The sequence below is a fragment of the Entelurus aequoreus genome, linkage group LG09 (assembly GCF_033978785.1).
Source record: "Entelurus aequoreus isolate RoL-2023_Sb linkage group LG09, RoL_Eaeq_v1.1, whole genome shotgun sequence".
Lineage (NCBI taxonomy): Eukaryota > Metazoa > Chordata > Actinopteri > Syngnathiformes > Syngnathidae > Entelurus > Entelurus aequoreus.
In genome coordinates, this window is record NC_084739.1 from 10,256,034 (window position 1) to 10,269,397 (window position 13,364).

Sequence of the window (13,364 nt, forward strand, 5' to 3'; positions counted from 1 at the left end):
TTTTTTCTTTGAACAATTACTTTATGTTATTTACCGAGTGTACTTTAACATTTCAGTAGTTGTATCAACACATGTTTATGAAGATATGTTACATCTCAACATTTGGTAGTTAATTATTTCCGTCAACATGGGCAAAGTTCATGTGCTGTGCTGCTTCCACCCATAGACATCTTATAAGTAGACGCAGCATTGGCTGCTGTGACGCGAGAAATTCGGCCGCCATCTTGAAGTGGTGATGAGGAGCCGGCGAGCAGCCTAAACTGACAGTTGACAGGTAGAAAACAAAGATGCCGGGATGGTGTTCAGCGTTTTCCCGCTCAAATGAGCGGACTGTTGAAAATAGGAATCGGGGGAATTACTTGATTGATTGATTGATTGAGACTTTTATTAGTAGGTTGCACAGTGAAGTACATATTCCGTACAATTGACCACTAAATGGTAACACCCGAATAAGTTTTTCAACTTGTTTAAGTCGGGGTCCACTTAAATTTAATTAAATTCACTTTTAACAAGTAAGATTTAACATTAACGTACTATTGGTTGTATTTTGTGAAAATAATATTACCACAGAGTTGAGAAGGACCAAAGATCTTCAATAGTACTGAAATCGTAGCCGCTAGCAAACAAAAGTATGACCATAATAGAATTGCTTGTCAATGAAATTAATTCAATTTAAAAATGTCATACTTGAATAACATAAAGTTGAAATAAATGATGAAGATAAAGATTGTAAAAGCCAACAGGGGTAAACATACGACATACATAAAAAAATACATTGATTGATTGAAACTTTTATTAGTAGATTGCACAGTTCAGTACATATTCCGTACAATTGACCACTAAATGGTAACACCCGAATAAGTTTTTCAACTTGTTTAAGTCGGGGTCCACGTAAATCAATTCATGGTGAATTCATATAAAACAATCACTGTAATCATTATCATTTAAGGGAAGAATATAATACAAAATATCAATACAATGTGTCAAGACAGAATAAACTCTCTGCCGCTGCAGCAACAGAGATACAGTCTATAGGTACCTAAGATATATAGATATCTAATGTATTCATACATTGTTTATGTAGGATATACGCATGTATATATAGCCTAATTATATTGTTTCTTGAACTTAAAAATAGCTGACCGTTTTTTCCCCCCTTCTCTGGGATTATATTCCCAGTTTTGATCTCGGACGTCTGGTCATTTATAGCAGTGGTCCCCAATCTTTTTGTAGCTGCGGAACCGACCGGTCAACGCTTGAAATTTTTTCCCACTGACCGGGGAGGTGTGTGTGTGGGGGGGGGGGGGTCTGGTATTTTTTTATTTTGTATTTATTTTATTTTTTTGTCATAAAGAAATACAATCATGTGTGCTTACGGACTGTATCCCTGCAGACTGTATTGATATATATTGATATATAATGTAGGAACCAGAAATATTAATAACAGAAAGAAACAACCCTTTTGTGTGAATGAGTGTAAATGGGGAAGGGAGGTTTTTTGGGTTGGTGCACTCATTGTAAGTGTATCTTGTGTTTTTTATGTTGATTTCATTAAAAAAAAACAAAAAAAACCAGATACCGATAATAAAAAAACCAGATACCGATAATTTCCGATATTACATTTTAACGCATATATCGGCCGATAATATTGGCAGGCCGATATTATCGGACATCTCTAGTTTAATAGTATTGTTGGTCTTCTGTCTATCCTTCCAGTCAGGGGTTTATTTCTTTTGTTTCTATCTTCATTTGAGAACGATGCTATCACGTTAATCAGTGGGGACCACTGATTTATAGCATATAAGAATATTCTAATACTGTTAAGCAAACTATGAATAATAAAACACGCCAAAACATGTGTCCTTTATCATAGCTACACGTATGACAAAAAAGCGCGTGAAAATCAGTGGTATTCAGTGAGGTAAGATGAATTTAAATGCGCTGACAGTTCATTGCTCCTGCCAAATGAATTGCACTGAGTGGAGCGGATCACCACTCCAAGATGGCGGCCCCGCGTCTCGTCAGCGCTCGATGCAGCGTTTACTTATAAGAAGATGTCTATGTCGTCCAGTGTATCGCTCAAGTTTAACGGAAGTCCCGCCTTCGTGAGTACTATTGGCTCTTTCTAGCCAATCATAAAACCCGGCAAGCGTCCCTCAAATCAATGAGACTAAACCAGGAAGTTATCGCGCGATATATAACGAAAACACTTGTTTTTTTCTTTGAACACCGAGTGTACTTTAACATTTCAGTAGTTTTATCAACACATGTTTACGAAGATATGTTACACCTCAAAGTTTGGTAGTTAATTATTTCCGTCAACATGGGCAAAGTTCATGTGCGGTGATGCTAGCAACATGGAGGTAAAAGACGTGGAGAAGAGTTGCTGTGTCGTTACCTTAACGGAAGCTTTATCCACCAAAGCGCCGGTAAGTTTTAGTGGAGTCCTCGTCCGTCCCGGTGCGGTGATATGCACCGGCTTCCCCTTTTTTCGTTTCGTTACCCACAAAAAGCCGTCTGCCAGGCGCCTCTTACGTCACAACTTCCAGGATGCGCTTCAAATCAGCGTCACGTTTCCTTCCGGTCGTGACGTGGAGGCTAACCCATGTGGACTGACCCACGAGTGTCCAACAACAACAACAACAACACGTCAGTGGGAGGCCGAGCTGCTAATGCTGGTCAACTGCGTGGAGTTCAAACAGGCTTTCCAGGCAGTTTTCCAGGAGGCTGACGGATGGCGTTTCCATGGCGACGAGGATGAGGAGCTGATCGGAGATGCTGACCACCTGAGCTGGTTCGCTGTGCTCAAGACAATGGAACACCTGAAGCCAGGTGCCTCCTGGGAGAAGAGCTCGGCCCTTCGGAAAGGCGTCCCGGTCTTGGCGTGCGGCTCGCCTTTCGGATCCCTCTGTGTGGACCTCTTCATCAGCACCATCAGCGGAGGCATCATCAGCAACCTGGCGGGGGAGGACAACGCCGTCATCCTCACGGACGCCCGCTGCGTGCCGGGCACAGAAGGCGGGGGGTTGTTCGCGCTGAAAGACTCCGGCGGCGTGCGACTCATCGGGGTGATCGTGTCGCCGTTTGGCTGGAAGGCCAACGAGTGGATCGGCCTCACGCTCGTCTGCTCGGTCCAGTCGATATTCAGGAACGTTCTCCGATGCGCCAACGCTGAAGATCCACTCCGGGATGTCTGCCTTCATCCCGCAGAGGTCATCCCTGATCCGGACTCCATGGCTGGTCCGTACCCGGTCGTGGGGTTGGTGGACAGTGGGCAGCAGTGGGGCTCGGGGGTGCTTGTGACCTCTGACCTGGTCCTAACCTGCCGACACGTAGTCAAGGGGAAGTCCACGGTCGCTATGAAGTTCCACCACAGGGACAGGTAACAAATATATCTCCTGTATGATGTACCGTACGCCTTTACCACTTTTCTAATAAGAAATAATAGAGAAACGTAATCCGTTCCAGGGTAAAACTGTCCCCTTTGTACTAATATGAGAACATTTTAAAATGGTCTTAAACGACAAAAGCGTATTGTTGTTTGAGTGTAAAAAAAAAAAGGTAGTCACAGTTAGGGATGATGTTTGATAAGAAATTATCGAGTTTGAGCCCATTATCGAATCCTCTTATCGAACCTATTCCTTATCGATTCTCTTATCGAATCCAGATAGGTTGTTGTATATGGAAAAAAACACAATATTTGGTTTAACAAAAGCTAACTTTTATTTTATAAGAAAAAAAAAAAGAAAAAAAAATTGACTGTTACCCCCCCTTTAAAAAAATCATATAAATTAATATTGACTGTTGTTACCCAAAGTATATTAAGTGGGATTTTTCAGAAAAACAAATATATACAGTACCACAAAAACATCCTGTCTCTGTGATCACTATAGGTGTATAAATAATAATATAGTGTTAAATAAAATCAGTCCCTTGGGCACAAAACTGAAAATAATACAGCTCTCCAAAAAGTGCACTTCTGCTGCTATTGGAACATACTAACTACACACACTATGACACTAAGAACACCACAGTCATCAATCAACAATTCTTCTTCCAAAAAATTATTTCGATGGTGGAAATACACGAGTGGCAGCCATTTTAAGTCCTCAAAACATCCATTGAAACAGTGCACAAAAATCGTTTTTCAATAAACATCTTAGTATTAAATTTAACCACTTTCCACCTTTAATATTGAGTTACATAAACAAGTTAAAACAGTTTACTTACAGACTAAGCTTTTCCAAGGCTTGTAAGAGCTAACACAACTTGTCTACTTCTCAATTGTCTCATGAACTGAACTGACGTCGCCAACCCGGAAGTGCCCAAACTAATGACGTGTAGTATTTTCATATCGCCACAAGGTGTCAGTAAGAGTCTACAATCAAATGGGCATAACATTTCCTGTGGGACGGGATTCGTTCCCAGGGATTCAAATAAAGAACCAACTCTTTTTCTTTACTATAGTGGCCTCGATAACGGGAACCGGTTCTCAAAAAGGGATTCGACTCCATGGAATCGGTTCTTTTCTTATCGAACAACCGGGAGAACCGGTTTCGAATATCATCCCTAATCACAGTTTTTGTTAAATGTAAAACCCCTCGGCTGTAAAGAAGGTTTTGATGTAAAACAATTCAATTGTAATATGAAAAGAATATAATCCTTTCACAAGGATTAAATAATATTTGACCAGAATGAAGCAGTAAATGGAGGAAAAGGAACATTAGAAAAAAGTTGGCACCGTCATAAAACCGGCGAATAGGCGGTTTACCATATATATAATATATGGTAATATATATACATATATATATATATATATAGAAACCATAGGCGAATTGTTTTTAACAGTCATTCGTGTGAAAATAAGTTAGCCACTGTTTTTGTTAAGTGTAAAATCAGTCGTAATATAATTTTTGCGTGTCAGTGATTTGTACCAGAAACACATTTTAACTTTAAAATGTAATATCGGAAATTATCGGTATCGTTTTTTTTATTTTCTATATCGTTTTTTTTTGTTTGTTTAAAAAAAAAATTAAATCAACATAAAAAACACAAGATACACTGACAATTAGTGCACCAACCCAAAAACCCTCACACAAAAGGGTTGTTTCTTTCTGTTATTAATATTCTGGTTCCTACATTATATATCAATATATATCAATACAGTCTGCAAGGGATACAGTCCGTAAGCACACATGATAGTGTGTGCTGCTGGTCCACTAATAGTACTAACCTTTAACAGTTAATTTTACTCATTTTAATTTCTATGTAACTGTTTTATATTTTTTTACTTTCTTTTTTTTCAAGAAAATGTTTTTAATTTATTTATCTTATTTTATTTAATTAATTTTTAAAAAAAGGACCTTATCTTTACCATACCTGGTTGTCCAAATTAGGCATACTAATGTGTTAATTCCACGACTGTATATATCGGTATCGGTTGATATCGGTATCGGTAATTAAGAGTTGGACAATATCGGATATTGTCAAAAAAGCCATTATCGGACATCCCTCATTTTAATTAGAAAACAAACAACTAAATTGTAACATTAATACAGCATACACACATTACTCTACTAGTAAAAAGTCATTTTAATAGGAAAAGTTGTAATATTGTAAGAATAAAGTTGTAATATGAGTAAAACATTAATTTTACCATTAAATTGTATTTTTTACTTTTTATTTACCAAAATAAAAAGGTAAATTAAAGGGGAAAAGTTGTAATATTGTAAGAATAAAGTTGCAATAAGAGAAAAATTCATTTTACTATTACAATTTATTTTTCACTTACTCAAATAAAAAGGTAAATTAAAGGGGAAAATATGTATTATTAGGGAAAAAAAGTTGTAATATTACAAACCTCTGAGGCAGATTTTTTTTTAAACAAATCATTCAAATGTAAAAAGAAGATGGTCAATTTTTTTGTTACATGTAAAAACATTTAGTTTTTTTGTAGATTTTGATGGGCAGTCATTAAACCGAAAAGTGGTCATATATTTTAAGAGAACATTTGTAATATGTGGAAGATTGAATTTCGATTGGATTAAATTGTAATTTAAAAATGAAATGGTACATTTTTATGAAAAGTCATATTCTGAAAAAATAAAGAAATACATTGAAAAAGTAAAATCGTAATATTATAAGAAAACATTTTACTATTAGAGAATATAGTGGGTTTTTTTTTTATCTCACAAGAAATAAGTGACCCGTTTTTGAGCACAGTTGTGATATTGTTACATTTAAGGAGTATACTATTGTCATTTTACAAGAAAAGCTAATAAAATAAGTTATTTTCTGGAAAATAAATGCATTCAGTAAGTCCTTATTAAAAAAAGTTGTAATTTACAAAAATGCTCTTTAGAGGAGAAACATGTAACTATGTACGAAATATAAAAATGATCATTTTATAAGAAAGGGGTCTTGTGAGAGGTAAAATAATATACTAGAAAAAGTCATCGCTAGAGGAAAGTTGTACAAAGATCATTCAATTGTAAAAAGAAGTTAGCTACTGTCATTTATCAAATATAAAAATACTTCGTCTCGTCCTAACGTCAAAAAATGTTTCCTGTAAAGATTAAAGTGTAAAAAGAAGTTAGCCACAGTCAAACAGTTTTGTTGTTCCAGAGTCCTTGATAGGGTCGGTGATGTCATCTTTTCCACTAAAACGTCGTCACCCTACGATGTCGCCGTGGTCCAGTTGACACAACCCTTCCCGGACTTTCGAGTACCTCGAACGTCTCAGAAGTTCCACCCAGGTTTGACTCCGTGCTTGCACGTGTTGGACCTGATCCGTGTCTAAGTCACCTCTCCTGGCAGGCGAGCGCCTCCTGGTGGTGGGTTACGGCGGGCTGGGCGGCAGGTGCGGTCCATCCTTGACGTGCGGCGTCCTCTCCAAGGCCATCAGCGTCAACCGTCGGCCTGTCATGCTTCAGACCACGTGTGCAGTACAAGCAGGGGCCAGCGGGGGCGCTGTGGTGCGGGCATCGTCTGGAGAGCTGCTGGGTAACAGTCAAAAAGTTCTTTCTGCTGATTAAAAAAAATAATAATAATAATTTTACATGGCGGCTTGTTTTTGAAGGCATGGTGGCGAGCAACACTAGAGACGTGACCGCCAAAGTCACCTACCCACACCTCAACTTCTGCATCCCGGTCACCGTGCTGCAAGGACCGCTACGCCGATTTCATCAGCAGAGGGACGTGACGGCGTTTGAAGCGTTGGACACCACCGAGGAAGAAGTCAGAAGGGTGTGGAGGCTACAAGACGCACACAGTAAACTGTAGGTGGCGCTATGCTGGAGACAAAAAGGTAGGATGCTAAAAATATAGAAGGCCTGTTTTTTTTTCCTTGGCACCCAGAAGTATTTAGAAGAATGTGGCTGATAAAGCAGCATATGTCGGGTTTTCACCGACAGGTTGCTGCAAATGATTGGTCCCATTGGGCAGCTTGACGGCGGCTTTGAGATACACGGACATCTGTTAGGTGGCGTACTCCACTCATTCATCGCTAACACGCTCACACAAACCTTTTATGTTTAACGTTTGAATACAAAACTCAAAACCAGTGAAGTTGCCACTTTGTGTAAATGGTAAATAAAGACAGAATATAATGATTTGCAAATCCTTTTCAACCTTGAGACCTCAAAAAATGCCTACCTCTTTAGGACCACCCTCTCTAGATATACAAAGACTTGTATTTACAACATTAATAATATATACATACTATGTAAATATAAAAAAGGTAAGCTTTTAGTTAATCTTTTTTAAATTTTTTGTTTGTAATTGGTTTTTAAATCTTCATTATTTACTTCAAGTTATTACAGTATGTCTCTATATACATATTTATTAGAGATGTCCGATAATGGCTTTTTTGCCGATATCCGATAATCCGATATTGTCCAACTATATATATTTTTTTATATATATATATATTTTATTTTTGTCATAAAAAAATACAATCATGTGTGCTTATGGACTGTATGTATCCCTGCAGACTGTATTGATCTATATTGATATATAATGTAGGAACCAGAAATATTAATAACAGAAAGAAACAACCCTTTTGTGCGAATGAGTGTGGGTTGGTGCACTAATTGTAAGTGTATCTTGTGTTTTTTATGTTGATTTAACAAAAAATAAAAAAAATAAAATACATTTTAATTTGTTGTGCGGCCCGGTACCAATCGATCCGCGGCCCAGTGGTTGGGGACCACTGCCCTAGTGTATTTGTTCATCCCATGGTCACATATGGGACGCGGGTTGTCTTACGTCAGCACCGGAAGCTGTTCACCTGGTGGGTTTTTTCGGGGACGAATAGGGAAGTCCTTCTTTAGCTGCCGTCTTGTTTTATCATATATTGCTGCCTTTGCACCTGTCAATGTTTACTTTTGTGTGCACATTAAATCAACAAAAAATCCAGACTTTGGAGCAATGTTCACAGACTCTAGTTTTGGGCTCTCTATTAGATGCAATGGTTTTCCGTATTGGGACCATGATTTCTAGTCCTAACTTGTTCACCCATCCTCATATAGAAGGTACTTTCCCTTGTTGATGTCTCAAGAAGGGTAGAAATACAAGAACACACAAAAGTATGTCATTGCTAGACTGGAAGCTACCAGGACCACCTTGATGTTTTTTTCCACTTCCTTTTTATTAAACACAACAAGCGATCCACATTATGACACGACGTACACTTGCCACCTAAGCAGGAGGGTCCGGCTCGCCCCGTGGAGGCGTTGACAACGGGCGTGTTCCGGTACACACAGTAGGATTATTTGTATTTACATCATAGAGGGAGTGACGCGTGGGAAACTTTGTTTTCTTCTGCTGAGTCGGGAAGGAGACCGCACGACTGTCACGTATGAGCTGAAGCGCATGAGATGAGGACGGTGGAGTCAAAAAAGGGAGCTTTCGACGTCCTAAAAACTAATCTAAGTAAAGAACGGAGAGATAATAATAGGCCGTGTTTAACTACTGCTGCTGCTGAAAGAGGTCAAAGGACGTAGGAGAGAATAGAAGAAAGATTCACCAATGAATGAAGGAGAAGAATGATTACTAGTGATATGTTCCCTTTTGACGACATCCCTGCTACCTTTTTGTCTTCCTCCAGTTCTCCCAGGACACATCTTCTTCTTCTTCTTCTTCAGAGTTTCCTCGCAGGACCTTGTTTTGTTTGTGCGTGCTAAGAACATGGAGATGCTGTTTGGAAAGGGGGCGCGTCTCTTTTACCAGATGTAACCCTCGTCATCCGCCTCTCCCGCCTCCGCCTCTTCCTCCTCCGCCGTCTCCTCGCCGCCTTTCTCCTCCTCGTCTTCCCATCCCACCGCGCTGCCAAAGTCGCCGGAGTACGCGGCGTCGTCGTCTGCGGGCGGAGGGAAGACGACATTAGGTACGCCTGCAGAAACCTGATAAGCAGCTATTATTGCTCTGCGATTGTGTTGGAATTATACTGACAGCTGCTGCTAATCTACACATCATTGTCTCATTTGCATGTGCACATACACAAAAAAAGTCCACGGGAAGCAACTAACAATTTTTTGTTACGATAGAACACAGATGTCAAACTCAAGGCCCGCCACTTCATTTTATTTGGCCCTCGAAAGCCTGGAAATATTATTTATTAATAAAGTACAGTAACTTTTCTTACTAAATATATATTTTTCTATTTTGGGAGAAAAATATACAAGTACTCCATGTAATCGCAAATTATGTTAACGTAAATATTGTCTAATTATGCAAAACTATGTTATCAAACCATTTTTAAAATAGAAATAAATACTAATACAGGCATGTGATTTTTCCGTCTAAAGTCGGAATTCCGTCTTTTTTAATCTCGGGGGAAGAAAAAAAAATTATCTCCCGTTTTTCCGTTTTTTTTCCGACCCTAAATCAAGATTCGAGACATAGTTTATATTACGCCGTAGTTGATTGGTTGATATGTTCCTTGTGACCAATCAGGACATCTGTTATGAATGATGACGTTAATGACGTCATCATTCATAATGGTTACTACGGCCATTTTCCATATGTAAACAATGTCGGTTCTCGAGAGAAAGGACGCTTTACGAGTAAAAGAAATTGATAAACATGTCAAAAATAAGTTTCGATGGGACTGGATGGAAAGGGAAATCACTGATACTGTTGGGAAGAAGAAAGTTACGACTTTGTTCGGTGATTTTATTCGGAAAATCGATCGTCCCGGAAAGGTTTTGTGCACGTGGTGTCATGATAATACTGACTATGGATCACGAGGTTTCAAGGCTTTGGAAGTACATGCGAAACGCCAAAAACATACGAAACAACTTGAAACAAGGAAAACAAACATTTCACTAGCTGGTACTTTTGGATGTCAACCGAAAGTGAGCAAACCTTATGGACTTTATCTTTTGTTTACATCGACAACTGCCGTAGACATGGAGAGGAAAGATCCACCCACTTCAGTTGCAGACAGGGTTGTTAATAATGAGGTAACCTAAAAAAATATTTGCTTGCGAAATACGCATGTTTGTTTTAAACATTAACCAATTATTGCTTAGCGAAATATAAATGGGTTTTTCTAAAAATAAAAAGCCACGTGAAAATATATTATGAAATTACAGAAATTCAAAGAGTCGCATTATTGAATCCATTTAACAATTTATTTGAAATAAATTTGCATATAATACTATTTTGTAATATTAAGTTCTTATGTAGTCTCTTGAAACTATTGTCAGTGGTGTAACAATCTTGAAGGTAAATATTTTCACACTTGTTTCATGCAATAAGTCAGTGTCCTCACATTATTATTATTTCCTATTTTCAAATATGAGTAAACAATACTAAACATGTTTAATTATTTTCATAAATGTATATCCTATTTTGGCGAAAAGAATGAAATGTTTACATTACATGAACTGAAGTAATGTGGTAATACTGTAAATCAACTAGATAATAACACTGATCAATGTGACACCTGTGGATGTGAAATGAACACAAGATGTAAATATTAGTGACTAGGGATGATGTTTGATAAGGAATTATCGAGTTCGAGCCTATTATCGAATCCTCTTATCGAACCGATTCCTTATCGATTCTCTTATCGAGTCCAGATAGGTTGTTGTATATGGAAAAAAACACACAATTGATTGATTGACAATATTTGGTTTAACAAAAGCTCACTTTTATTATATAATAAAAAAATAAAATCTAATAAATGAATAAATATTGACTGTTACCCACCTAAAAAAATTAAATAAAATAAATAAATATTGACTGTTGTTACCCAAAGAATATTAAGTGGGATTTTTCAGAGAAACAAATATATACAGTAACACAAAAACAACCTGTCTCTGTGATCACTATAGGTGTATAAATAATAATATAGTGTTAAATAAAATCAGTCCCTTGGGCACAAAACTGAAAATAATACAGCTCTCCAAAAAGTGCAATTCTGCTGCTATTTGACATAACTGTTATGATGCTTTGACATTTTTGCACTTTATTTCTTTATTGAAAGAAAATTCTATGAAGAGAAAAGTTGTTTGCAAATGTGGTTACAATGCTAAAAAATGAAAAGTTAAAGCTAAAAAAAGAAATACACTTTATTGAGTTAACATTATTTCTTTATGGGGGAAAGATGTTATGAGCTAGAGAATATAACAACTACACTACCCAGCATGCAACGGGAGTTACGAGCATGCGCAGACACCCCGAAAAGTGTTGCATGTTGCCACGCTGTGAAAGTAAACGTCAAGAACTCAGCCAACACGCCTCGTCTGCATTATTTATAATTAGACAGACAACACATATACAGTGTGATTTTGTTTTGTTTACAAGGAAAGAAAAACAAAAGTTAAAAAAGGGAGATATGTTGTATATATATGTATGTGCTGCGGTTGCTTTAAGAACGTTGCGACAGCTGCCGTAAAGGAGGTGCGTTGCTAGCCTGGTTGCTATGTTTCCGGTTGGTCGTAAAAGTGTTCGTCATGTGTTTGTACCCTGCTCAAATCTCTCAGTAAAGTTATTCATTGGATTATACCTTTTGTTTCGAACTTTATTACACCTTGGAGCGCTTTTTCCCGTCCATTGTTTTCCTGCTTTCCCTATCTGCGCCTAATGACTGAGCTACGTGACGTCATTTGTTGTGATGTCCCACGGAGCATTTCTGGTCGGGACGGGATTCCACTCTTTTTCTTTACTATAGTGGTCTCGATAACGGGTACCGGTTCTCAAAAAGGTATTCGAGTCCGAGGATTCGGTTCTTTTCTTATCAAACAACCGGGAAAACCGGTTTCGAGTATCATCCCTATTAGTGACTAAATACTGTTGGGACTGAACCATATACAGTGATTCATTAGGATAATTGGGTTATGTATGTTCTATTAATTATGTTTTCATGTCTTTAAACACTAAAATATTTTCTTCAAATGGTGCTGTCTTTGTTAATTTTAGCATGTTAAATTGGTGAAAAACCAGGACCTGGCTGGGGGCCTTCGTCCACCAGACCCCCGGAAGTTTTTTCAGTCTTTTTCATTGTGGTCAAATCACATGCCTGCTAATAATAATGATTTCAAAGCAAGTTATCCATCAAATTGTGCAATGTAAAAGTAGCAATGGATTTCATGGTAAAATTGTGAAATTTACTGTGGTTTTTACAGCATTTTTCTCTAAATGGAAAAAAAAACAGTACTTTTTTTTACTGTATGAAACTGTGGTGTCGTCTTGGCATTTACAGTAATACACCGAAAAATCTACAGTTGTTGATTTGCGGTAAAAACAAACCAAAAAATCCTGGCTGCTTGGGTGCCAAAATTTTCATGTAAATTTTTTTATTTTTATTTACAGTAAAAAAAACAAATGTAAATTTTACAGTAAAATAACTTTTTTTTAACCATAAAAACAACAGTACTATTTTTCCATTTACAGTAATCTACACTACATTTTGAGGTGAAATTATTGCAACTTACCATGTTTTTTTTTACATTTTAGTAAAAAAAAAAAAAATCTACTAACTAATAAAATGCATTAAAAAAAAAAGAGTAATAATAGTATCCACTGTTAGAAGCGGCTCTCTGGGGCCAAACATAACTGCGATGTGGCCCTCAGTGAAAACGACTGGCATAGCGAGCGGGCGTAATTCACGTCATTCGCCGTTAAAATCCGCATACAGTAGAATGATTCAAGTGCCAGTAGAGAGGAAAAACAAGACGACTTTAAATGCCTAATTGTGTTTCATTGCATCCATTAGACCAGGGGTCACCAACGCGGTGCCCGCGGGCACCAGGTAGCCCGTAAGGACCAGATTAGTAGCCCGCTGGCCTGTTCTAAAAATAGGTCAAATAGCAGCACTTACCAGTGAGCTGCCTCTATTTTTTTTAATTGTATTTATT

At 37.7% G+C, this 13,364-nt stretch overlaps 3 protein-coding genes across 4 annotated transcripts in view; 1 reads left to right on the forward strand and 2 right to left on the reverse strand.

Moving 5' to 3' along the window:
* cuedc2 (CUE domain containing 2) overlaps nt 1-13,364 on the reverse strand; it is a 466,641-nt gene that overhangs the window by 115,138 nt on the left and 338,139 nt on the right. The gene's annotated exons all lie outside the window — the stretch shown is intronic.
* On the forward strand, nt 1,941-7,915 carry tysnd1 (trypsin like peroxisomal matrix peptidase 1). 2 transcript variants are annotated; one of them, XM_062058031.1, is made up of 5 exons: nt 1,941-3,382; nt 6,625-6,755; nt 6,817-7,002; nt 7,079-7,306; nt 7,413-7,915. In XM_062058031.1, exons 1-4 carry the CDS (start codon nt 2,337-2,339, stop codon nt 7,279-7,281), a joined length of 1,566 nt encoding a protein of 521 aa, XP_061914015.1. In that variant the 5' UTR covers nt 1,941-2,336; the 3' UTR covers nt 7,282-7,306; nt 7,413-7,915. The 2 variants fall into 2 exon arrangements, with proteins under 2 accessions (XP_061914015.1, XP_061914014.1); XM_062058030.1 differs by having other exon boundaries at nt 7,079-7,915.
* Nucleotides 8,152-13,364, reverse strand: part of spock2 (SPARC (osteonectin), cwcv and kazal like domains proteoglycan 2) — a 103,907-nt gene continuing 98,694 nt past the window's right edge. The window contains exon 10 of the mRNA XM_062058032.1: nt 8,152-9,358. Coding sequence (XP_061914016.1) covers nt 9,222-9,358 — 137 coding nt within the window. The 3' untranslated portion in view covers nt 8,152-9,221. The remainder of the gene's footprint in view (nt 9,359-13,364) is intronic.